The sequence below is a fragment of the Podarcis raffonei genome, chromosome 4, assembly GCF_027172205.1.
Source record: "Podarcis raffonei isolate rPodRaf1 chromosome 4, rPodRaf1.pri, whole genome shotgun sequence".
Lineage (NCBI taxonomy): Eukaryota > Metazoa > Chordata > Lepidosauria > Squamata > Lacertidae > Podarcis > Podarcis raffonei.
Window position 1 is genome coordinate 75,329,468 of NC_070605.1, and position 27,133 is coordinate 75,356,600.

General features: G+C 42.8%; 1 protein-coding gene and 1 long non-coding RNA gene across 4 annotated transcripts in view; one reads left to right on the forward strand and one right to left on the reverse strand.

The window, feature by feature from the left end:
- VWA3B (von Willebrand factor A domain containing 3B) overlaps positions 1-27,133 on the reverse strand; it is a 71,518-nt gene that overhangs the window by 30,855 nt on the left and 13,530 nt on the right. For all 3 annotated transcript variants that reach the window (XM_053384128.1, XM_053384127.1, XM_053384129.1), the window contains exons 5-16: positions 25,975-26,225; positions 24,558-24,717; positions 23,650-23,819; positions 22,051-22,172; positions 13,281-13,397; positions 12,042-12,235; positions 10,629-10,783; positions 7,942-8,080; positions 6,055-6,186; positions 4,679-4,777; positions 3,249-3,431; positions 300-427 (exon numbers count right to left, since the gene is read on the reverse strand). In XM_053384128.1, the coding sequence (XP_053240103.1) occupies positions 300-427; positions 3,249-3,431; positions 4,679-4,777; positions 6,055-6,186; positions 7,942-8,080; positions 10,629-10,783; positions 12,042-12,235; positions 13,281-13,397; positions 22,051-22,172; positions 23,650-23,819; positions 24,558-24,717; positions 25,975-26,225 (1,850 nt within the window). The remainder of the gene's footprint in view (positions 1-299; positions 428-3,248; positions 3,432-4,678; positions 4,778-6,054; positions 6,187-7,941; positions 8,081-10,628; positions 10,784-12,041; positions 12,236-13,280; positions 13,398-22,050; positions 22,173-23,649; positions 23,820-24,557; positions 24,718-25,974; positions 26,226-27,133) is intronic.
- LOC128411752 (uncharacterized) lies at positions 292-26,800 on the forward strand. Its single transcript, XR_008329902.1, has 3 exons — positions 292-359; positions 1,848-1,954; positions 26,700-26,800. It is a non-coding gene; the product is annotated as an uncharacterized LOC128411752 (long non-coding RNA).

Sequence of the window (27,133 nt, forward strand, 5' to 3'; positions counted from 1 at the left end):
TTTGGCAGAGAATCATCCTTGCGGTGAGAGGAGTGAAATTTACCAGCATATAGAGGGGAACACATTATATTACCTACTGAAATGGATTCCTTAATGTAACGATGAGGAAACGGTGGCCCTCCAGATATTGTTAGACAACAATTCCCATTGTCCCTGAATGTTGGCCAGGCAGGCTGCGGCTGATGGGAGCTAGAGTCCAAGAATATTTGGAGGGTCACAGGTTCCCCATCCCCACCTCAGTGTTGTGAAGATGACCACTTTATTTTCCCGTTCGTATTTCTCTCCTGATATAGACATACTTATCCTGACGGTCTTTTGCTCCATTAAACAAATCCATCAATACGCTGTCAGTGTAAAAGGTATGTATTGTCTTCAGTTCTTTTTCTCCTCTTTCAATCTCTTTCTTTAGTAGATATATATCCTCACACTGCCAAAAATGAGGAAACGGTGACTGAAATTAATTACAAACCAGTTCTAAACCAGATACCAAACCTAAACAATAATACCAGGGGGGGGGGAGTTTTATTTATTAAAAGAGCCATATCCCATCTTTCAGGACTAGGTGGTTTGCAAAACCCATGATAAAACATATGAAATAGTAATTTAAAATAGCAATTTAAGCCTACAAATAAACCTCTTTAAAATTAACACTAAAACCACAGAAAGGCACATTATTTGATAAGAATAATGAAACACAGATGAAAATAAAAACATATTGAGGGTCCTTTTAGCAGTCATGGGGGAGGAGGGTTACAGACACTTCATGGGCAATCTTTAATTGATACGGGGCCAGTACAGAAAAGGCCCCATCTCTGAATCACTCAGCCTAGTCTCTCTTAATGGCAGGTAAGAGAGCAGAATTCAGACAGCTTCCTAAGGCAGTCCTTCAGGTAACATGGTTCAAAACCACTGAGGGGTTAAAGGACAAAGCCAGCAATTTATAAACTGCGCCAGAAACAAATAGGCAGCCACTGTAAGCCGTGCAGAACAGGTGTAATACGCTTTGATTGTTGGTCTCCTACAAACCATTCTTGCCAGTTATGTACTAACTGGAGTTTCTGAACCATTTTTGAAAGGCAGCCCCCACATAATGCATTACAGTAATCTAGCCAGGATACAACCAGAGAATGAGACACTAAGGGAAAGGCTACTTCCTCTGGTTAAGGGTAGAGGTGGAAAACCAGCCAAATTTTCTAATTCAGTTAAGATTATACATAAAAATACATATCCTGCAGGAAAAAAACCTCATGCTTGGAAGTTAATTCAGCTTCATCCTTTACTATAGCTACTGATGTAATAACATAACTATGATGGATGATCATGGAGATACATTCTGCTGCAAATCTAGAATCCCATTACTGCACCCTAAGAATTATTATTGAATTATTTGTCATTCATCTTTCTGATATATTATCCCCCACACTCTGATAACACATCCATTTCTTATTTTTTTCCCCCGTTTCATGACTAATGCACTTCCCAAAGGTGAAGTAAAAACATAAACCTGTCATTCCAGCAACCTTCCTCCTCTTACCAGCGTGGAGGGGTATGAAATGGAAATAGCCATAAAACAAAGTGTGGAAATCCACATCCCTGTTTCACAACCCCTACAGCAAAAAAAACAACAAAAAAAAAGACTTGCCTTGAGAGTTTAAGCTGTGCTCACTGCCAAAGTGAATGTAAGAAAAGACACACACACACCCGACTTAGACAGCAGCCAATTTTAGCATATATACAAGTTTGTTCTTTGTAGATGTACTGGAGCTTATTAAAATCAACACATGCACACGCCCTTCAGCCAGGCTATTTATCCTTCCAGTGACAAGGCTACTTCTCCTTTCATTCAGTACATCTGCACAGGATATTACACAGAGTTAACAGCAAGGATGAGCATCATCAGACACCTGTCAAAGCCCACACCCCAGCAAAGAGATCATTGCTAACAGCTCATCAGGTAGGAAACCCAGCAAGTGCTTACCAGAAGTGAGAGGGGTAAGATACCATATTGGTTCTGCCAGTGCATTTGCACTGCACTGACCTTCCCGCCACCTCAGCTCTCCGCCTCCCAGTAAGCAACAGAGACACATCTGCCAAGTCTTAACCCCAAAACCCTTGGGCACTCATCCTCCTTGCTGTTGCTTCCTGTTCATCTGCTTCCTTCAAGCAATGGCAAGAACAATGAGAAAGGCAGCAGAGGCCTCCACTTGCTTTGATCTCTCCTCCTGGGTAAGGGGTGTGCAGACTGGGCCCAAAAGGAGATCGCTAGTGGCGATCATGGCAAAGAGATGGGCACGCTGAGTGACAGCGGCTCACTAGCAGGGACTGGCTGGATGAGGAAGAGTGGTGGGCACTGCCCACTGAAGAAGCCTCCAGGGAGGACATAGAAGAAACAGGCTTAGACCCAGGATGGTGGTGGTGGGATACTGGAGAGCAAACTAAGGAAGGAACGAGCTGGGAGGTGCTAGAAGCAGGAGGTATGAGCAATCAAGGGGGATCAGGAGAAAGAGGCCCTTCAGGACAGGAGGTTGGGGGTCGCAGTGTGAGCACAGACTTAGACAAAGAGGAGTCAGAGGTTACCCCCCTACCCAGCAGGAGGATAGTCCCAGTCCTGCTGGTTCCCCTCCCCACCCCCACCCAGCACCCCGCTCCTGGAGAGTCCTGCATGTTGCTGAGCAATGGGCCAGGCAGGCCCAGAGAAGGAGCCCACCCTGTTGCCTCCATCTGCTTGGGAGGGATCGAGTGAGAGGCTAGAGGGGAAAGGTGGGGCCAGCAGTCAGTTTCAGCAACATCTCCAGCTAAATGAGAGGAGCCAAAGGAGCTCTGCTGTATTGTTACTTTATGTGAAAAATAGCTAATTGCATTTCGTGTCTCAAGTTTTTTCCTGACCCGTGGATGACCTGGGCTCGCCTGACAGCCCCCTGACATTCCCACATCTTACTCTAGGGTCCCTCAACATCTGACACCAAACACCAGTATTCACAAGCGCCCTAGAAAATTAGGACCCAGAGGACTCTCCCACAAAGGCTGAGATTTGGCAGAGATAAGCTGTCAGCTGATCCTCCTGATGAGGCCTTAGTTCTGGTATATCCATTTTGCTTCTCAAAAATGCTTTTGAACCTTCCGTTTTATGCAGACCCTATTAAGAACTTTGTGCACTAACCAATTCCGTCAAAAGTTATTATACAGCCTCCTTGGTATGAAAAAGAAACACCTTAAAGTCTTCATCTTAACTTTTACTAAAGACTTGCCTCAGAAGGTTTTGGAGCATCAGGGTCTCTCAAAATAATATGATAGTAATGAAACCGTCCACCTGTCTCACTGGCCAATTCATTTAAAAATTTATTCGCTCCGGTATCATCACAGTTAAAGGAAATCGTGTGAATTGGAATGTTCCGGTGAAGCTGGAGCTGGTCTAGAATTCTATCAGGGGGCTAAAAAAGAGAGAGAGAGAGAAATTAAATGTATTGACACAGAGATATTAACCAATACGCACTGCATAACAAATCAACTGGCTTCAGATTATATCTTATTGAGGAAGTGATAGAAGCATTAATAATAATAATAATAATAATAATAATAATAATAATAATAATTATTATTATTATTATTATTATTATTATTATTATTATTATTATTATTATATATCTTGCCCACCCCAGCCGAAGCCAGGCTCAGGGTGGCTAACAACAATAAAATAATACAACATTCTAAAATCATTTCATTATAAAAATAATTAAAGCCTTCCGTGATTTATACCATAACAGACAGCGCTTTGAACTACAGGCAATCATCAAAACCAAAGGAAGCTTAAATTCCACTGGGTGAGTGTGGCATCCTGGGGATCAAAGTTCTCATTCAGAAGGCTCTAATTTGCTATTTGAGCACCTTCATCCAACAATCCAAACACTGAAGGAATCTTCAGGTTGATCTTGCTCCTGTGGGGTCCACAAGGCTGGCAGAACCAGCATTGATTGTGCAGTATGCCCAGCTAGTTTCCCAAACTGGGTATGACAGCTTCCCAGGTAAAAAGTGTCCCTCTATCTCCAGGACATGCAACATGTGGTTCCAGCCTGAGACTGCAGCTCCTGCTACCACACTGTCTCCTTAATGTTTGCTGTGCTTGATAAAGCTACGCTTTCCCATAACCAATACCTTCCCGCCACCACTGTGGCTCCACTCCCCCCAGCTGGTCCTCCCTAAGCTCCTTGAGCCATTCTCCTTCCTCATCAACCCGCCACTCATATATGTCATTGTTCCTCCCATTCCAACTGTCTTCCAAGACCCCCATCAATGCTGCTTTCTCTACCCAGTACCTACAACTGTTTTTCTCTCCCTACAACCCCCCTCCCCCGAGCTGCTTGCCCCAGTTTTCTCAAGAACCTCCTTTCTCATCTACCCAAAGACCTCAGCTTTTGGACCCTCCTACTCTGGGCGCTGGAAGATCATGCTTCCTCTGTTATCATGCGTCCTTCACCATGTCGTCTTCCCAGACTCTCATGGTCCCAATGTCTGTCTGGAACAAAAGATGGTGAGGACACAAAGCTATGTATCTTCCTTGAACTGACTCAGACTAGTCTCAGTTTGGCCAGCCCTGCTCTACATCAATGCTCTGCTTTGTCATGTAGCCAGTGTTACATCATCATACTGCCCTGACATATCTTGCTTCTTCCATAGCTACCTGGTCAGGTCTCCCATCAGTGAGAAGATAAATGGCTTGAGTGTCACTATCAGAATAGGCAATCTGAAGTGCTTTCAGGGTATTTGTAGAACTTCCAATCTAAGCAGTCAACAGAGAGAGAAAAATCAGGAGGAAATGGAAACATTAACAGTGCTAAACTTGTGAAATGGATTGTCACATCTCTTTGTCAGGTGTGCTAGTGAGAGGAACCTCACAATTTGTCCAAAGGAAAGACTTAATTCAGTCCCAGAAGAAGACTAAATCACCTGGCGGGCAACAGTCAAAATAGATTCCTTCCAGTAGCATACTTTTATGATGAAAGTATGAAATCTTTCTGCAGGAACTCTTCTGTGCTTCGAATACAGTGATACAACCAAAGGCGCTTTCACCCTGATGCTAAATGCTCTTTTGAGACCCAATAGTCCACTTCAGACAACACATCCCTGGTCCAACAAATCATGGTTTTGTTCAATCAGGAATGTGCCGTACACCTATGTGCTCTCTTCTTGCCCTTCCCATGTTCTGATTGGGCTTAATACAAGACTTCCTGGTTTGTCAAGACTACAGTTTGCTGTGCCATTCAAACCAGAAACTGTGGGTTGAGTGCTCCTACAAACCAGAATCAAATTCTGGTTTGTAGGGAGCACTCAAAGTTCTGTGGACTATGGCGTGACAAACTAGGAAGTCTTGTATTGTCAAGAGCATGAGGAGGAAAGAGGAGCAATAATAATAATAATAATAATAATAATCTTATTTATATCCTGCCCTCTCTGGAGAGGCTGGGCTCAGGGCGGCTAACATCAAAATATATAATACACTAAAACATTAAGTCAAACAATTGATTAAAATACAGCTTAAATTAGATTAAAAGCAGAATAGAATCATATGGCAACCTATATGAATTATAATGGTGCTTAGACCTTAGATTCAAATCCTCATTCAGCTATGAAGGTGACCTTGTACAATCACTATATTTCAGTCTAATCAACTTTACAGTATTGCTGTGAATAAACTGGAGGTTGTCCTAGCTGCTAAGAGCATAAAATGGAAGAGGTATACAATCATGACTTCTTGGGAGAAATTGCAGGTTTAAAATGTGCTTAAGAACAATTCAGGAACTCTTATATTTAAGCTGTGCACACGAGGGGACATAGAGAAGAGCACACAGGCACATGCCGCACATTCCTATAGCTTGTTAGATCAGGAATGTGATGGCTGAACCAAGAATGTCTTAAAGGCAGAAGGGGAGTGGGAGAAGGTGCTACTCTTGCAAATAAAATTGTGCCTTTCAAGCCAGCTTTACAGTAACCAAAGGTGCACAGCAAAAACTTGGGTTACTCACATTTTCTTAAAGTGCTTTTTGTTCCTATATTTACCTCCAGATCGTTTACCCATAGTAGAGCTTCTTCCAAACTTTCTTCATTAACTCTAGCGAGTTTCTCCTTCCAAGCCACTGCCTCAGTGTCAAATCTAACAAAGTTAACTTTGGTTTTGTCTCTCAGTTGTTCCTGTAAGAAATGCTCCGTTGAATTCTCCTTCATAGAAGAAATGTCACACTTTTTGCTGCATTTGAAAAGCAAATGACTACAGGAGTACATTTCATTCTTCTAGAAGTGATAACAATTATTTATTTCTGGAGATTGTAATTCTACCTCACAGCGTTTTGGACGTACTGAATCTACCCACACAACTCAAACTGGAGAAAGTATCTATGTTTTCATTAGAGGGAAAAGATTGTCGCTGAGTGGTAGTTAGGGATGTTAGGCATCGTTTCCCCTTCCATTCTGTAATAATCGCATGCAGCACTGTTTCCATTTCTGCTGCTGTTTGCCTTCTACCAAAGACAGCTTTATTATTCTCGCTATCTGGTGTGGTGAAATTACATAACTTACATAATTATGTAAATACCATTGTCACTATGTTATTCCAACCCCATTCATTTCAATGCAAAGGAAACACAAAACAAATGGGGGACACACACATAATCAGTGAAATATCATTCATGAACAAAAAGCAATGGCAGCAAATGTGGATCATATTGTGGATCAAATTGATTTTCATTCTGGACATAGGGATGTACAGTGGTACCTTGGTTCTCAAACGCCAAAAAACCTGGAAGTAAGTGTTCCGGTTTTCGAACGTTTTTCGGAAGCCGAACGTCCAATGTGACTATCGGCTATTGTTTCCAGGGTGCCTGCACCAATCAGAAGCCACGCTTTGGTTTTCGAACATTTCAAAAGTCAAACGGACTTCCAGAACAGATTTAGTTCAAGAACCATGGTACGACTGGATTTGGCACTTTTGTTTTTGCTATTTATTTTGCATTTTTGCTTTTGAGGCTTTTTTGGTTAATTTGTTTTTGTGACTGTGTGGAACCCAGTTCAGCTACTGATTGATTGACTGATTGTGTGACTGTGGAAATGGATAAAAGACCCCCATCCAAACAGTGACTATCATCAGTGCAGGTAAGGGAAAAAAGTAATTTTAATTTTTATCATCCACAATACTGTCTTATTTATTTTTTAGTACAGTACATTGATTATTGCTTTCATTTTATGGATCAACAGTCTCATTAGATAGTAAAATTCATGTTAAATTGCTGTTTTAGGGGTTGTTTTTAAAAGTCTGGAATGGATTAATCTGTTTTGCATTACCTTCTATGGGAAAGCGCGCTTTGGTTTTGGAATGCTTTGGTTTTGGAATGGACTTCCGGATCGGATTAAGTTTGAGAACTAAGGAGAACAACAGGAAGATTTAAAGGAACTACTGGAAACTCAAGGCAGTAGAGATATAAGATGATCAGAGCTACACCGAACTTGAAGAATGGGAAGTCCCAATAAAAATTTATAATTTGACGGAATATTTGGACTATATGATATGTATTTGTATAATTTGGAATATTTAATGTGATTTGATTGGATTGTTCAAATGGAAAATTTAATAAAAATTATTTTTTTAAAAAAAAAAGTTTGAGAACCAAGATAAACAAACATCAGCAATTTCCACTCCCATTTCCACTCTCCTATTGGCAGAGCACATAGTTTGCACTCGATAAGGTCCCAAGTTTTGTCCTTGCATCTCTAGGCAGGATTGGAAAGAATCCTGTCTGAAGCACTGGGAGTAGACCAGTTAGGTGGACTAATCAATCATCTGACTTGGTACAGCTTTCTCTATCCCTCTGCATGACTGCAGAAATATAGAATATGTCTTTGCACGCATTTTGTTTTACAATCCTTGCCTTGGGGAACATAGCTGTCACTCACCCGCATGAGCTGAAATATTTTCTGCTTTACCACGGGCAGTTTGTCTTTCATAGAGTGGGATGTATCAATGAGAAAATAGATGTTATCTTCAGTTACGTCTCCAAAGAGTGCTCTGCTCCCTTTTTTCAGCTCCTGAAGTCTACAGGAAAACACACTCAATGTTTAATGAGAGGCACAGACTAAACTGTGTAAAATGCTCCCTTTGTCTTTCCTTAACTCTCCTATGCTTGTAAAAACTTATCTGATAATAGAGATCAAATAGAAAAACCCAGTCAAATATTATTTTTAAAGAAAACTAAAGTCATTATATATACAATACCCTTTAAACGTGAAAACCTATTAAAGCTTAAAACCATACAAGAATGGGATCTAGAGTCTAGAACTCCTCCGCATTTTAAGGGGTATCAGTATGGTGTGGTAGTTTGACTGTTGGACTAGGACTGAGAAGACAAGGTCTTTGTAGGCCACAAAGTTCACCAGAGGACATTAGGCCAATGACCACCTCTCTACTTGACCTATCTCAAATTGCAAGGGTAAAATGAGGTTGGGGGACTATGTATTCTGCTTTGAGGCCCTTGAAGTATATTATTAATGGTAACACTGTCAACATCAATGTTAAAAAAAAACAACTTTATTCAATTACAGTATAAATGTATTATTGTTTACTATATAATTATCGTGTTGCTTCACAAATTCCTGATAATGTACTCATTACCATTTCCCCTTCATCTCAAAATGTACTGCATAAAAATAAATACCTGAATGGTCAACATGGCAACCTAGAGAAGCTATAGTGTCAGAGATGGCTGTTTACCATGTTGGGTTCATTACCTCCTGTTCCTTAGCTTAACCTTTTCCCACCCATGGCCCTTTAAACTGAACTCTCACATTAATACACCTACATCAACGTGTGTGGGCTGTGTGTTTCAAAACAACACTTAACCAACCACTTTACTGGAGATTATAGAGCAAGGGTAGGGAACCTATGACCATCCAGATATTGTAGGACTCCCAACTCCCATCTGCCCCATACAGCATGGCCAATTGTCAGCGAAGATGGGAGTTGTAGACCAAAACATCTAGAGAACATCAAACCAGGAAAGGCTATCAAGACCATAATTCAGAGAACTATGTGGGATGTAACATCACAAAAGCAGTCAAATACAGTGGTACCTCGGGTTACAGACGCTTCAAGTTACAGACGCTTCAGGTTACAGACTCCGGTAACCCAGAAATAGTACCTCAGGTTAAGAACTTTGCTTCAGGATGAGAACAGAAATCGCGCAGCGGCAGCGGGAGGCCCCATTAGCTAAAGTGGTACCTCAGGTTAAGAACAGTTTCAGGTTAAGAACGGACCTCCAGAACGAATTAAGTTCTTAACCCGAGGTACCACTGTAAAACATTTCCTGTATGCCCAGAGGGGACACACAGGGGAATGTTGCTCCATCCAGGAGGACTTCCTGTCAAACCTGGTCTTGAGCATCCTCCCCCTGTGTGTGACCAAGTAAGTGGGTGTGACCCTGGGAGACCCCATAAAAGAGCTGGTCATGCAGCCATCTTCCCCTTTTCTATTGATGCTTGTTCTCTTGTATTATCTTGATGCTTTTGCTGTGTTCTGGCTCTCAGCCAGCAGCACATGGGCTCATTCCTCACAAGAGGATGAACCCACACTTTTCTATGTATCTGTAACTACAAGCTAAAGCCTGCCTTCAGGATCACACTGCGGACTGAATGTGAGTAAACCTTATCACTGCTTTAAAAGAAGATTTTACTGTGTCATTATTGTTTTAAGAGGGAACAAAAGGGAATTAACCAGGAACAAAGCCAATCTGGACAAGCCAGACTGGATTGCTTAACTCCAGTGATTCTCACAAATCCAATCAATTAGCTTCCTGCTGTGTACAGTGGAACCTCAGGTTACATACGCTTCAGGTTACAGACTCCGCTAACCCAGAAATAGTACCTCAGGTTAAGAACTTTACTTCAGGATGAGAACAGAAATCGTGCTCCGACGGTGCGGCAGCAGCAGGAGGCCCCATTAGCTAAAGTGGTACTTCAAGTTAAGAACAGTTTCAGGTTAAGAACGGACCTCTGAAACGAATTAAGTTCTTAACCCGAGGTATCACTGTACATGGGAATATGTTCCACTACAAGCTCACTAGCGTGAGTGAGGAAGGATAACATTAATCAATATATCCTCTCCTACTGTCCTCAACGTTCCCACAAACTATGCTGAGGCCTCCTTAACAAACAATATAGTGCATCTTCTGAGAAGGGGATCACAGGTTCCCCATCCCTGTCATGCAGAATACAGAGCGTTACAGGTTAGGCATGAAAATGTTGCATTTAGGTTCAGGTATGATCTCAAACCCACAGGTGAATTGCACCATAACTTGAGAAATCATGTAAGAAGATTGAACTGGTGATACAAACATCTTCTGTAATACATCTCTCAATAAGGTCACTCTAAATGCTTTATCAACTAATATTTGTGTGACTTTTTTCATATGCTAATCCAAAAGTTTTTTTTTTTAAGGCCTGGTGGAAATTTTAAGACCTGACAAAAGTTTATAACAGTGCCCAAATATCGCACAATCATTTTTAAAGCAGACACGAGTTACGCATTGGATAGCTTTCCCATTATGGGACGCTGGTTTTGAAAATATTACATTAGAAAGCAATTGAACCTTAGTTCCATTTGATCGAGAACAGTCTTCATTTTATCTTCATACTGTTTGCACCTTTCCCCAGTCAAATGCATATGGAGTGTGGGCCCATCTTCCAAGTCTGTATGCAAAAACTTGTCGCAGTATTTTGCATCGATTAACTTCTTGTTAGACTCCTATACGGGCAAGACGTTCAGGGGAGAAAGTGGAGACATGATCTACACAAAGTATTGGTTGGAACATTTTAATGCTGCATTTTTATGAAGACATGGCAAACACACACACACACTCAAGCTCTCTTAGGCCTCCCTGTCCAACCAAAACAGCGTCCCCCCTTCCCCTGCTTGGGCTTGTGAGGGGAAACTATTGTAGCTAATAGAAGACTTTTCCGCAGCCTAATTGCAACATGGGGTAGGATCACTGGCGGAGGAAGAGGAGTGCGGGGGGAGCGTACCGCCCCGGGCAGCAAGATCCTGGTCGGGTGCCATTGCGGCTGTCCACCGCCCACACTGGGCGCCCCACCCCTGCAGGCGGCGCCCCCCCCCCGCCCCCAGGATGCACGCCAGCCCCGCCCCCGCCTGCTCTCCGCTCCCCAGTGCCCCCCCCCGGTAACAGAGCATGAAGCTCCGCCGCTGGGTAGGATAGAGGGGGTCACAACTGGGGAAAGCAGATTTAAGTCCCCAAAATAATTCTAGGAACTGCAGTTTGCTAAGGAACTGTAGCTCTGTGAGTGGAAAACTACAGTTCCCAGGATTCTTTGGGGGTAGGTCAAGTGTTTTAAATGTACTTTAACTGTATAGTATAGATCCACCCTGACAAGAAGCTGTCATGAACTCACTTCCTCTTCCTCCATGCCTCCCTCATGACAGCATACATCTTTAACATTCTCTTCTGCTTAGATGAAAGAGGAAGCTGTGGCGCCTGCTGCAGTACGCCAGAAGCTCTGTGGTCAGCATGACCAAACCAGCCTAATTTACCTTCCCCTCAACTTCCCTCCGCTTTCTGCAGTTATTTATTTTATATCTTTTTATTAGTGCATATCAATTCAAATATATTTACTAATTTTCCCTTATCTTCCCCTTAATTATATCTTACTGCACGTGTTTATATCAGTCCCACTAATGTTTTGATTTGTTTTGTTTTGATTTGTATCTTCAAATAGTCAATAAATTTCCCCCATTCTATTTTTTTTAAGTCTCTCTTCCTGATTTCTTATTCATCCAGTGAGTTCCGCCATTTCTGCGTGTTCCATCAGTTTCAGTTGCCAATCTTCCTTTGTTGGAACCACAAACCCCAAAGTTCTGGCATGCTCTTTAATCCCTCCGGAGAGATACTGACAGTGTGGATTCATCCCTGTCATAAACTAGCACAGCTGTAAACCTATGTGACAAAACTGCAGTCAAGAAAATGTACCAAAACTAGTGGATTACCTACAGCATCAGTTTGCACCGATTCATCCTGTGGCTTGGTTCTTATGTTGACAATCCCCTTTGCATGACGAAAACTGAGATCACCAAATGCTTTTGTTATGGTCAGCTTCTGCGCTTTCAAGCCATTCTTCTGAAGCCACTCCTTGGAATTCACATAATCCTCTGCTCTTGAATCGTTTACTATACCGTCAGTTTGGGCTGATGGTGTAAAAAGGAATGAATGGAATGTGCATTTGCTGACACTAGATTGAACCTAATATAATCAACTCGAGCACTCTCATTTTTAAAAATACATGCTTTCCTCCCTTATACAAAGCAATACTGCTTTGTTAAAATGACCTAAGATAGGAAGACTTTGCATATGAAAAAGCAAAGCACAATGCTTTAAAAACATAATGCCTAAATTGGGATTTCCAAATCCAGAATTTGGAACTGTAATAATCGCCCTGTGAAATCAAAACGAGTTGTTGATCAGCTTTTTGTCCTGCAAGACTACAAAGTGCCTTAATGTGCACTGTGAGAGATATAGCTTTAAGATAACCTGTAAATTTATAAGATATGGTCCTTCGAGTCTGAAAGGATTTTGAGATAATGCATCCGTTTTAAATCCATCACTCCTGGCACAGACTGAGCTTGCACTTGAACCTAGATCTCCTGGGTAAACTACTCTACTTGAGCAAGGAAAGGTGAAGTTTGCAGCTGCTGGTATTTTAAAAAATTGGGTGGATGATGTACAGTACAGACCGACAGGCAAGAGAAGTTTAGGACATGAGGGCTGGTAGGCCTGGCCATTCCTTGCCTCCCCAGTGCTGCTCTGCTGTTTACTCTGCAGTTTAGAAGACAGCAATTTAGAGGCAAAAGCATACATGACACCAGAGACATAGATATCGGCCTTATATTGAGATAGACCATTGGGTCCATCTGGCTCAGCATTAAATAAACAGACTGGCAGCAGCCTTCCAAGATTTCAGGTAGTGTCTGCATGCATAACATGTATGCTACGAATGAGCCATGGCTTCAAGCATGTTAGAGTGACACACTCACAATTCACACTTGCAAGAAAGATTGCAGCCACTCTATTAGGCAAACTTCCTGCAGTGTGCAGATCTGTAAGAGCAACCTCATCCTTTTGAGTGACACTGACTTACAATTGTCCGTAATGGAATCGAGAGCATAATCATCAATGCTGCAATGCAGTCAGAATATTTAAAAATATATATGTGTGTGTTTGTTCATAACATACCTGAAGGTAGTTCAGACTGCTCAAACTCTATCAGAATTCTCTGAACTTGTATCAGTGCATTCCTGGCTTCTTCCATCTCCTTCCAGATCAGGTACACATCTTCTCTGACCCCTGTTCCTGAATTTTGGAGTAATGCAAGAGGCATAGAAATAGAAGCAAATTTAGTTACCTACTGAGTTTCTCTGGCCCTTCATGCCCTCTGAATGCCTTTACTTTTGATAATCATAGAGGAGTCATGGGGAATCACTGCACACCTTTCAATAATATATCCAGGAAAAAACGCATTCCGAGTACATGGGGATGACTAATGCAGATGGGGGAAGCAAATCTGAGCTGGTGTTATACAGTAAACCTAAAGACCTGTGGATTGCTTTCTTTGGACTGCATCTAGACCCACGGGTTTGGTTTGCTTTTTGCAACAACAAAAAATTATATTGATTAAAAGAACTACAGCTCACATTGTTCTTTTTTTAAAAAAGAACCCATTATGAAACATTTATTTATTCATGCATCTGCAAATATCTCTGTACTGCCAAACCAAAAAACTATCAAGGCAGTGGACAGTGTTAATCATGATTTTAAAGTGAATAAACAAAAATAAGCGAAATATAACAAATCAGGTTAATACCTCAGCTGGATCACCCCTGTGTGAACGGCTATGCGAACATACGTGTTTTAACATGATCACTAAGGACTGGTAATTTTTGCTTCTGAACTCTTATACACTTATTATATATTTTAAAAGTGCAACCTCATAGGTACACCATCATCATTTATTATTTATACCCCGCCCATCTGGCTGGGTTTCCCCAGCCACTCTGGGTGGCTTCAAACAAAATATTAAAAAAATAAATATGCAATAAAACGTCGAACATTAAAAATTTCCCTAAACAGGGCTGCCTTCAGGTGTCCTCTAAAAGTCAGATAGTTGTTAATTTCCTTGACATCTGGTGGGAGGGCGTTCCACAGGGAGGGCGCCACTACCGAGAAGGCCCTCTGGCTGGTTCCCTGTAACTTTGCTTCTTACAGTGAGGGAACCGCCAGAAGGCCCTTGGAGCTGGACCTCAGGCTGGACGATGGGGGTGGAGACGCTCCTTCAGGAAATACCTGTATGCATACCCCAAATGGAAAAAGGTAGTCAAGAGCAAAGGAACAGTTATTGAGCGGAGGGACCAAAGCACACAGCACAGAAATATCACATCAAGGATCGCCCACTGGTATGGATGTGAAATAAAAAGCATAGCTATGGAAAGCATTAAACTGTGAGCATTTGAACCTCGTGTGCCCATCACCCACAGAGAAAAATCACGTGTGAATGGCCCATTTGTGAGATCTTGCCCCCACCTGGAAGCACCCACTGCTATAGTGAGTCAAAGCTGTGTGCTCCAGCCTACCAAGAAAAAATCCTGCAGAGAAGTGCACTGCATCTCCACATACAGAGCATGCAGAAATGTAGCGCTCTCTACAGATGCTTGCAATATAAAATGTGTATTTGATGTAGTCCACAAATGTTTAAGCCTTGATAAATATGTGGAATCGTTAAGGTGCCACAAATCATTTCCCCACCGCAAACCCTACTTATTACAATGGCGGGCATTTTGCTAGTAGAGCCACACTGCAATTAAATGCTATAAAAAAATCTCAGCATGGATGCAGATAAGATCGGGAATCACACACAGACACAAAAATATCATAAGAACAAATGTGTGCTTCTTTTCCTATATACCAGAAAGCTTCTCTGGAGCTGTATTTTAAATCAAATATACCTGCAAACGTGCTAGTTCACTGCGCCTGCAAAGCAGTCACAGATTGACTCCCCATCATTAAATACCAGCACCAGCTTTATTTGCCTGCAGTATCAGCTTAACCCTCTTCTGTGCCAAGATAATGTCATGGTTTATGATGCTGCAGTGGAACCGCAGTTGGCGCGAACTACTTTTTAAGGAGTTTATTTCCTGGCACAGCAAAATCTTGAGAGGGGGCCATAAGCCGCAGATCTGACAGCAACATGCTTCAGCTATCATAAAACTTTGAAGAAGCTAATATTTGAGGATCCAATAAATCTACAATTATTGCTCGGCTGAAATAAAGTATGTATGTTCTTGCATATGCACAAGTGCAGCTCAGACAGAAACAGCAAGGCTCCTCTCGCTCCTTTTTCTTCTAGCATTGCACAACTTTAAATGTGCTATTGTATACTGCCATCTCCTGGGACTCTCCTATATTTCTACTTTCATATTAGAGGGGGAAATGAGCCTAGGAAAATGAAGGAAAGGTTAGTAGCACACAGTTCTTAAAAGAATACAACAGGATTTGCTGTTCCCATTTATTAGCCAGAAATAAATTTTATTGCTTAAAAACAAGCAGTGGCTTATTATCATCACCACCATTTGGGGGGGGACCCGGGGACCACATAAACCTGTACAAGCCAGGATCATCAGATTACGATCTGTCTAAAATGAGCCACAGTCACTATGATTTGGGCATTTAAAGTTATTCCCGATGCTTATTTTTTGCAAGCCACTTTTACACTTGCTTGGAACTATAAGGAAGCATAGGCACTTTAAATTTTTTAGTTATTTAAGTTCACCATGTGATGATCATAATATCGAGCAACATGAACTTTTGAAAATACTACACTTCATGGTTTTCCACACTGAAAGTATTTGTTTATTCTCTTGTGTTTCTTTTAATGTTTAATAGACTATTGTATTTTAATATTCTGTTGGAAGCCGCCCAGAGTGGCTGGGGAAACCCAGCCAGATGGGCGGGTTATAAATAATTTATTATTATTATTATTATTATTATTATTATTATTATTATTATTACTCTACCACTGCATGAATCCCACCACAATTTACAATGGGTTAAGACCTCCTGACGGCCTTTGCCTAATAATAATAATAACAATAATAATAATAGCAAAATATAACCTGCTGTCAGGGAACTGCCATCGGAACTAGAGGAGGAGGCGAGGCTCCACAGCGATGCTGGAGAGGGGCCAAGCAGGGAGAGAGGCAGGTCTCCTGTTAGGGAAGAATATCAGCGCAACACCAGGGATAGAGGGGGGCCAATGGGGGAAGCAGAGAGCAGGCTCCGGGACTCTTCACTGGACACCAGCGGGGAGAGCACAGGTCCTCCGCTACCCATGCCCTCCCTGCGCAGAAGACTTCCGCGCAGGGAGAGTAGGAGGAGACTGGGCGTCAAACAACTTTTATGTTGGAAAAGGTTGAAGAAACGCCCACTGACGGATTCTGCCAGCGACTGAACAGCCACGGAGTGGATGGCTGTCCAGCGAGAAATGGTTTAACCAGCCAACCTAGCCCAGAGCGGCGGCAACTTATGCACAAGCAACCCCTAAAGCCATTACACCTGCATATCAGACTCAGCATACCTTGAAAACCCAGGTGCTTAAGAAAAGAAACAGGCTCAAAAGTTTTCTTTGAACTGGGTCACAAATCTGCCCAGAACAGAAAGAAAGAGCTGCTAACTGATTTCCTCTGGGCAATAAAGAAATGAAACAAAGGCTCTGTTCTGCACACACCACTGACCCTGAATGTTTAACCTGTTTATCGCCGGCTCAATAAACTGCACCGCCACAGAACGCGGGAACAAGTTGCATGCAGTTCCAGACCTGCATTTTGTTGCATATGCTTGGTATGTTAGGTTCAGGTTGCTCTGGCACAGAGACATTAAAAGGAAAGGTAGGCACTAGTGAGCCCTTCTGAAGCAACACATGGAGGCAGTAGCAGACTGAGATAAAAGCAAGCACTCATCAGCAGCTTTGCTCCTTATAATGTATGTATGGCCCTAGGAAGGTGCCTTCACAGGTCCAGGAAGAACAAAAAAATTTTTTCCTTCCAGTAGCACCTTAAAGACCAACTAAGTTAGTTCTTAGAACTAACTTAGTTGGTCTTTAAGGTGCTACTGGAAGGAAAAAAAATTTTTGTTTTGACTATGGCAGACCAACACGGCTACCTTTCTGTAACAGGTCCAGGAAGGTTACTGCCAACTACACTGCCTGCCTGTGGCTCTCCAGGGCTTCAGACCAGTCCTACCTGGAGATGCCAAGGACTGCACCTGGTACTTCCTTCATGCTTATTGATCTAAGAGCCCTTTCTCACTATGGCTTTGAGCATTCGGCCCTACCATTGGGCAGAGTGAGGCAGTTGTCTCAAGCAGCATATGCTATGGGGCAGCAAATGCCAGTGAAATGCTGGGTGAGGCAGAGCTGTGTTTGCATTACACAGACTGCCCTGCATCTCCTGCATTAACTTGCTGCCTTCAGGCAAGATTGGAGGTCCTTGTCCTATCACCAGCATTGGTGTAAGACTGAACGGCCAGCTCAGTGGGCTTCCGTAGGTTGTAGGAAGGGAGGGAACCATCTTGTCCTTCGCCTCAGGCAGCAAAGTGTCTTGGGCCTGCACTCAATGACACCAAGCTCTATCCACCAAGTAGTCAACCAGCACAGAAGGTATATCAACCTGCTACGGAGTCACAAGTTCTGTGGGACTAATTCATGAAAACACGGCTACCTTTCTGTAAATGAAAATATGAAACACTGATGGGCTAGTTGCCTGAATTTCACACTGGGGTCCTATGGTTAAGTAGCCTGCTTAACACAAGAGAAAAGCTGTGCTGGGTAGCTGACTGAGGACACCAGCCATGTTCCCATAACAATTTAAGTCGTCTGGGGAGCCCACTCAAAGTATCTCTGAACCTTTAACATGAAAACACTAAACTTCCTAGGTTTCCTCTTTCTTTCTCTTTCTTTCTTTCTTTCTTTCTTTCTCTCTCTCTCTCTCTCTCTCTCTCTCTCTCTCTCTCTGATTTGGGTATCATTTAGTCCCATTTCACACACCAGCATGTCAGAATGCAATCGTTATTTTCATATTATATCTTCTTTGTTTCTCAGGACATCCTTTCTAGGAAGAGCTCGATAAACAGACCCCAAAACATGCAAGACAAATATATCACTCCAGGGTCTTTTCTGCTTTAGAAGGCAGAGAGAGACAGAGAGGCAGAGGGAGTCCTGGACGTGCCCAGAGTTTTCCAATTGGCTAGGCATGATGTCATAACCACAGCTATAATACTAGGTAAATGCCCAAGACTAATTGTGTTCCCTTTTAACGTGTAAATTCTATTCTGTAAAAGCAATAAATACACGGCCTACAAATCGTTTCTAGTAGATTACTGCACTTGCGGGCTGATTAAAACCATTCTGCAATTTAGCCATTAAGAAAAGGGAAAGTGCAGGGGCATAATTTTAAGAGCCGCAGCAGCTTTCAACGCATCTATTGAAATATAAACGAGAGGGAGCAGGAATGCTTCTTGCTCACAATGGAACCCAGCAGAGAGGCTCTGTTAGTTGCAAGCCATCATTAAACAGCTGCTGAATTAAAATTAAAATACAGAGGAATTAGAAAGTCGTCCCTCTTAGAAATATCACAGTCCCAAGTGACCTTTAAATAAAAGGACAAGCAGTGCTTCCAAGAAAAGGGGACATTCTTTTTCTGGCTACATTTTACGCAATTACACTTATTCTATTCTTTATGTTCCAGGATCTGCTCTTTGTTTTGCAGCCTGGGGGGCAAGGGTGTCAACACCATGTGCTGGCTTGAACCCTACATGGCTTGGAGAATTAGGCTGCGTACGCAACATGCCTTAAAAGCATATTCTTTCCCTCAGCACTGTAGTTTGCTGAGGGAACTTTGCAAGTTCCACTGCCCGGATTTCTGAAGAGGGAAAGAATGTGTTTTGAAGGTTTCTTGTGTTTTTGACAGGCGGATTTGACAGGTGGGCATCCCCATCTGCTTCCCAAACATGTGGCATCACAATGACATCATGCTATTGACAAGGCCAATCCTAATTAGGGTCTGGCCTGTGGAGCCAAAAAGGCCCCCCACTTTTGCAACATGCACCTATATAGCATGCAGCCCAACCCTCTATGTGTGTACCCAGAAAGTAAGCTCTACTGAGTCTAATGAGACTTAAGCCCAAGTCAGTGTTTACTCCAGCCTTATAAAAGGTAAATGAACAGACAAGCAAAATAAAAGCTATCATTTTTCAATACAGATGTTGTTTTTTAACATATTAAAGTCAAATAAATGCTGGCTAATTCCCCACCACCCTGGTGCATTTACTTATACAGTCGTACCTTGGATCCTGAACGCCTTGTGAGTCAAGCGTTTTGGCTCCCGAACGCCGCAAACCCAGAAGTGGGTGTTCCGGTTTGCAAACATTCTTTGGAACCCAAATGTCCAATGCGGCTTACGCGGCTTTCGATTGGCTGCAGGAACTTCCTGCAGCCAATCAGAAGCTGCACCTTGGTTTCCGAACATTTTGGAAGTCGAACGGACTCCCAGAACGGATTCTGTTCCACTTCCGAGATACGACTGTAATGTGGATGCTCAACATGTGTCCTGTTTAAAATCTTGCACATTCTAGAAAATATCTGAAAAGTAACTGAATCAAGATGTGATGACTTGTTAGTGATACAACACACACATACGCACAACACATATGCAGCTCAGTGACAAAAAGGGAGGAAAGAACTTGTATTGATTTATGTATGTATATAGTCTGCCTTGTTCCTGGGTAATCAGCATTTGAAAATTGTGTGTACTCAGTCACAACAGGGACTAATGTTTCTCTGTTTTCCCCTGGCTGTTAGCAATTCCTTCTTTCCTATTAACACACGTAATTTGATACACAATTATTTGGAAGCTTCCAAACCCCTTGGGGGCTTTTGCATTTATTCAAAACAGGCCTGCTGGAACATGCAAACTTACCACCTTTCAGAAAGGGAATGTTTTTCACCCTTCCTCTTCACTTTCTCTAAATATCAAACACTCTTCTCTAAAATACAGGAAACAGGGGGTGTCCAGCTCCATTAGCTAAGAATGGTTTCAGAAAGAAAATGGCCTTTCCCCCTCCCACACAGCACAATGAACAATGTCATGTGCCGTTGTAAAACTGTTCCCCATTACCATATTGTTCTATGGGCTGCCCCAGTGATGCGTTCTACTCTGCGCCTTCCAGTTTAGCTTAGGAAATTTGTGAAATTAATTTCAGAACTGGTACACGCATTGTTTGCCACTGTTTTGAATGTGCACCCCCACCATCTGAAGTGGTGGATACGGGGGGGGGGAGGCCTTTTTGGCTGCAACACCTCATTTGCAGAATTCTCTCGCCGTGGAGGTATGCCTAGTCTTTTAGGTGCCAGCCAGACAACATTTTGATTTCCCCAGACGTTTTAACCTCCAGTGTATCTCTCTTTCACACACACACAAAATATGGTTGCTTTTAGCACTGTTCTACCATTGTGAGTCATTGTATTGATCACTGCTCTTTTACTGTGCTTTTTGGGTCATTGTAAACTCTCCTGGAAATTTCTGAATGAAAAGAAGTAGTATAGAAATGTTTCAAATAAATGTGTACGTGTGTGTGTGTGTGTGTGTGTGTGTACACACAATGAAAACAATTGAAGTACTAGTGGTTTTATATTGTGGTTTTATGTTGTAACTTCCCTGACGCTTGCAGATATTGGACGTATATAAAATAAAATAAAATAGAAGAAGAAGTGGCAGCCTGAGCAGAAAAATGTGCACTGCTCCAGGAAGATGCAGAGGTTCTAGTTTTGGAGTCCTCCATTGAAAAAGTCCCACAGTTGTGGGGCAGCCACACATGCATCTGCCAGTTACACCAGCGACGTATCCGGTGATTCAGATAGGACAGGACCACAGGGCTAAATATGGTAGATGGTGGAGGCAGTGGCAAACAGCCCCAGCATCAACATCTAGGCTGGCATGGGCATGCTGAGGTCCACCAGGAAAAATGCTGGTTACTGCAGCATCCTTTGCTATTAATCTATTGTCATAAGGGCAGCTGGCACATACATGGGTAACTAATGCTCTTTTAAAAAAATAATGAAACACATTCTCCTTTTCTGCACCGAAGGGCCCCATTTGATTCCTGTCAGCGTGATGGTGCTGTGATTTAAGCATGCTCTTAAAATGCAAAACTGCACATGCTCAAGAGTGTTGTAATTTTTATCACAGCTAGAAAACTGTTCTTGCTTAAGGGTTTTGCTCTAACATGTCAGGAACGTAAAACAAATGTCAATGGAAAGAAGACAAATGTCAGTGGTCTGCTTTGCCTCTCTAAGACCGTGAAGTCCAGGGTCTAAAACAGTGTCTCCCAAAGTTGGGTCTCCAGCTGTTTTTAGAGTACAACTACCATCACCCCTAGCTAGCAAGACCAGTGGACAGGGATGATGGGAATTGTAGTCCAAAAACAGCTGGAGACCCAAGTTGGGGAAACACAGGTCTGAAATTCCCTTGTTGCACTATTGGTTCTATCTTCTTCCAAAGAACTCTTGCTTACCTCCGTTCTGTATTGAGGAAGCATTCTGTTCCAATAAAATGCCTGCTAGTGCCCCCAGATTCTCCTAGATAAAAATGTTATCTTGAAGATTATAAGGCAACGGTGGGCAGACTTCTTAATCCCCAAACCCACATTCCCCTCTGGGGAACTTTACGAGGACTACATGTCAGGGGGTGGGTGAGGCCAGATGCAAACTTCTCTGTCCTCCATCTAGACCAACGAGAGGCATCGCCACAGACCAGGAATGCATCCTTCCAGGCAAAAGCACATAAGGAGGGCACAGAGCGAGGAGCAAGGCTGGTGAGAGCTATGGTCCATGGAGATTCTGGAGGACTGAAGGGAGGGAGGCATTTGGGGCATAACAATCAACCTCCTTTTGTTTTACCTAGAGGCAGGTTCCCTTTCAGTTTCCTCGAATTCTGGGTAAGTAAGGCTTTCTCGTCCTCGTCGCTTATTGAGGTTTCTATCATGTCCATGTAGTCCTCTCTCTCAGCAAATGCATGGAACCTGAAGGGATAAAGTGTTCCAATCTGTATGCAAAGGTTATAAACAGGGATCAAGGGAGGTGGTATGGAGCAGTGGCTAGAATGTCAGACCAGGCAGACCCAAGTTTAAGTCACTCCTCAGCTATGGTCTACTGAGTGATTTGGGGGCAGTCAGCCTCTCTCAGCCTAGCTTACCTCACATGGCTGTTTTAAAAAATATGAGGGAAGAGAACACGTTTCACTTTTGACTTCTTAAAGAGAAGATAACTGCAACAAATAAACGCAGTAATTTCCACTGGTTGTCAGGCTCAAGCACCATTAGGATGTTCTCATTGTACTCTTTTATCACCGGAGTTTCATAAAACTCACAGGTGCCCATAACAAACTGGGTGTTCCCGTAGCATAACTTGCATTTATCAGTTTAATAGCAACTCACGATTGAGGCCTCACTCTTTTAGGCTTGCTCTACTGTTAAGCAGAGCTGCCTTGGGGTGCTGATTTTGGATGTCATGAAAGGCACTAAATGCTTGTCATTGTTGTGTATTTTACTCCCAGGGAGTAGAATCATAGAATCATAGAATCATAGAGTTGGAAGAGACCACAAGGGCCATCGAGTCCAACCCCCTGCCAAGCAGGAAACACCATCAGAACACTCCTGACATATGGTTGTCAAGCCTTTGCTTAAAGACCTCCAAAGAAGGAGACTCCACCACACTCCTTGGCAGCAAATTCCACTGTCGAACAGCTCTTACTGTCAGGAAGTTCTTCCTAATGTTTAGGTGGAATCTTCTTTCCTGCAGTTTGGATCCATTGCTCCGTGTCCGCTTCTCTGGAGCAGCAGAAAACAACCTTTCTCCCTCCTCTATGTGACATCCTTTTATATATTTGAACATGGCTATCATATCACCCCTTAGCCTCCTCTTCTCCAGGCTAAACATGCCCAGCTCCCTTAGCCGTTCCTCATAAGGCATCGTTTCCAGGCCTTTGACCATTTTGGTCAAAGGTAACTTGGTCAAGTTTGAGTACTATGCACCTTGCATAGGGGAGAGGGGCGTTTAACTACAGTAGTACCTCAGGCTACGAACTTAATTCGTTCCAGAGGTCCGTTCTTAACTCGAAACCATTCTTAACCTGAGGCGTGCTTTTGCTAATGGGCCTTCCGCTGCTGCCATGCCACCGGCATGCGTTTTCCGTTCTCATCCTGGGGCAAAGTTCTCAACCCAAGGTACTACTTCCGGGTTAGTGGAGTTTGTAACCCAAAGTGTTTGTAACCCGAAGCGTTTGTAACCTGAGGTACCACTGTAGTCCGCATTGGGCAGCTAAACATCTTGGGCTGAACCTGCTCCACCAGACCTTGTTATTTTCATCTCAGAGAGACAGAGGAAGGGGGAAAGTGACATATTTGGGCAAAAAACACAAAGAGAAAGCATGCGATCTGCAAGGATCCAGATCTCCATTTGCAAAATAGATTGATAGTGCTGAAATCATTTACCTCATACCTGCCAGTGGTCAGATGACTCAGCTCCTTTAATAAAGCAATAGTCTCTTCTTCTCGAGCATTAAAAGACACTGTATGGACTGGGCACGGGCACCTCGATATCTTCTGCAGGAGCAAATGTCTCATGCATTCTGGCATATCGCCCACAGTGAAATAGTACACGGCCTCGGTCTGTGATGGACAAGTCATTTGAACCATGAAGCATATTTGTAACATTCTCCCCCCCCCCCCGCTTTTCATTTCTATCCCCCCATTCATCCAAGGAGCTAAGGTGGCATACATGGTTTTTCCCCCTCCTCACAACATCCTTGTGAGCTAGGCTAGGCTAAGGGACGGTGACTGGCCCAAGTCCATGGCTTTGTGGCCAAGTGGGGATTTGAACCCCAATCTCCCAGGTCCTAGTCCAACACACTTAACCACTACACCACACTGGCATCTCTTATAATAGCAGCAATTCAGCCCAAAAGGCTGCACAGTGAGCCCCACATGCCCAGAAGTGTTAGGGAAACGGAGATTAATTGGAGACTTCCCGGCTTAATTGTGGCTCACCTAAAAAAGGTTGCAGTGCGCCAAAGGGGTATTTGCATCTCTTAACTTTCAGATAGGTTCATTGAAACTAGGCCTATGCTTCAAAGCTCCTTTAGTGTCATTGAAACATTTCTCTCTTGCCTGTTCCGTGGGAAATTCTGCTCTCAGAATGCAATGCTGTCATGCATATATGATATTGGTAAGAACCAGCCTGCAGATCAACTTGAAAGAAATTCCTTCTAAATAGCCCCCAATGTTCTTTTATTAGCATGTATTATCCCCGTCCATAATTCATGTCTGTAGCACTTGCAGTCAAAACTCTCATGGGGATATATCCCTAGACATAACCAAAGACCTCTAGAAATGTGTGAGAGAGATTACCGTGTCATCAAACAAGGCCTCCATGATCGCTTCCGTGGGGCCTGAGTGGCAAACAGCTGGCCTGTACTCTATCGCCCACAGCCACTCGACAGCCGCTTCTATAGAGGCCTCCGACACAGGAACAGTTTTCTCTTGCCACTTTGCAAGATCTTGAGCCCCCCTGGAAAGGAGAATAGCTAAAATACCTGGAGAAATGGCTAAACTTGTCTTGCAATAACAGCTCTGGTAGACTAAAAAGGGCAGCAAGGAGCATCTGTCCCCGTCAAGGTTTTGGTCTGGAGATTATTGAGGGGTGGGGGGTGGAAGGGGAAAGGCCTTATCCAGTGTCTAGACAGACATATGATCTGGGTGCCAAATGTCTGTGGAGTTTCCCAGATGAATTACTTCGATCAACATTCAGTGAAAAGGTCCCGCTCATTCTCCCAGTCTGGCAGAGGTCGAAGAGAAAGGGAAGAGGGGCCTGAGTATTCAGCATTGATCCCTGCGCTTTGAGCTAAAAATCTCATCCTGAAATAATGGTCACAGTGGGGCTACCACCTAGACTTCCTGGAGAATAGAGTCAGAATGGACTGCCCTAACCCCCACCCCCAAAATCAGTCTCTTATCCAAAATGCCTCTTTGGCCCCATGCAAATCAAGCACTAGGCAGGACTCCTCAAATCCCAGAATGGGCTCCCCAGGTCTGTAGTTGCTGAGCCTTAGCATAAACAAACATGTTTAAAAAAATTAACATATACTTTGTCTGAGGGAGCAATAGGTGCGTTAGCTATAGAGAATAAAGTTTGTGGGGGGTATTATGGAGGTACTAAATCTGACCTTAATTGTATCTACCATATTTTTCGCTCTATAAGACTCACTTTTTCCCTCCTAAAAAGTAAGGGGAAATGTGTGTGCGTCTTATGGAGCGAATGCAGGCTGCGCAGCTATCCCAGAAGCCAGAACAGCAAGAGGGATTGCTGCTTTCACTGCGCAGCGATCCCTCTTGCTGTTCTGGCTTCTGGGATTCAGATTATTTTTTTCTTGTTTTCCTCCTCCAAAAAATAGGTGCGTCTTGTGGTCTGATGCGTCTTATAGAGCAAAAAATACGGTACTTACTATGTTTTGTTTTGTTTTGGTCTCTAAGACAAAATCTAGCTGGCCTTTGCAGGAAAATGTGTGTTGATCAATGCTGAGAGGAAGATACACGGTTTGAAAACAAATCTTTTCCACTTAAAGAGAACTAGTGTTTTAAAATAAATAAATAAATAAAACGCTTAAGAAGGATTTCTACTCATGGCCTCATATTCAAAATGGCATAAAGGCTTTGCAGACAAAGTCTGATTATGTTCATCAGCCTTATGCTTTCAGCAAACTTCATTATTATGGTTGTAGTCTTAGGAATTCCAACAAGTCTCCTTAATAAAGTGTAGGAAACTTACTGAATGATGTTAAATCGGGAGATTTGGGCCACTTGCTGTTTGAAGACCATAGAAAGCGCCTCTCGACACAGATCAAACTCAGCTCTAGAAGCAACACCGAAATCCAGAACAATGGTGATGCTCTGTTCCTGAATCACTCCAAATATTTGCCGGCTTTCCGTGGTTAGCCATTCCATCCTTTGTTTATACAGTTCAATAGCTCCAGTAAGACAATTCACAAAATGAAAGAGGAGGTCTTTTTTGGCTGTCAGCTGCATTCAAATTTTAAAAAGAGTGAAGATGTCAAAGTCAAGACAGGGAATAATAGGAATGGAAAATGAAGAAGATGTGCATCAAGGCAATTACAAATGCAAACACACTTTTTAAGAGTACTTTGGTATTAATATTTTATTGAAAAGGGTTCGATTATAAAGAAATAAAGTGATGCAAAAAAAAGAGAATGAGAAAAGAAAAAGAAAAAGGAACAAAAATGTGTAGAAAAAATATATATGAATATATACGAAAAACACCCTAACGCATACATTCTTTTATAAATTTGATATTATTATCTATCCTAATACATATGTAAAGATGAATGACCTACAACATTTTCTATAAACTCATTCCAAATATTGTCATATTTATCCAAACAAAGTCTACGTCTGTAAGCAGTATGTTCCTAAGCTCCAAGTGTTATCATATTGTCGATCCATTTATTAAAGTGGATCATATCTTTACTCCTCCAGTTCATCAACATCAGTCTCTTGGCTACCATGAGAGCGCAAAGAATCACATTTTCTCTAATTGACGGGTCTCTCCTATCCTTGCCTTCTGATGCAAAATCCAGAACAGGCTCAAACTGGAGCCATTGTTTTTCAACAAGTGTTTACCATCAAAGTACTGAACAAGCATCCAAATGGTGAGCACACCAGCAGTCCTTGAGTGGACAGAGCGACAGGGTCATGCTCCCAGCAGTTGTGCCACTGCTAGCTTAAGAGATCAAAGTGATGGTGAGGTGGGAGGAGCTCCAGTTTGGTCATAGAAGCCCTACAGGGGCATGTTGGTGTCAGGAGCTCATCCTACACTTAAGTAGGACCCTGGTAGAGTCACATGCCCGACTGGCATGTTCTCTCCCTCCTGGTCATTTGTTCGGGAGCTTCAAAAGCTTTCTTCTGCCCAA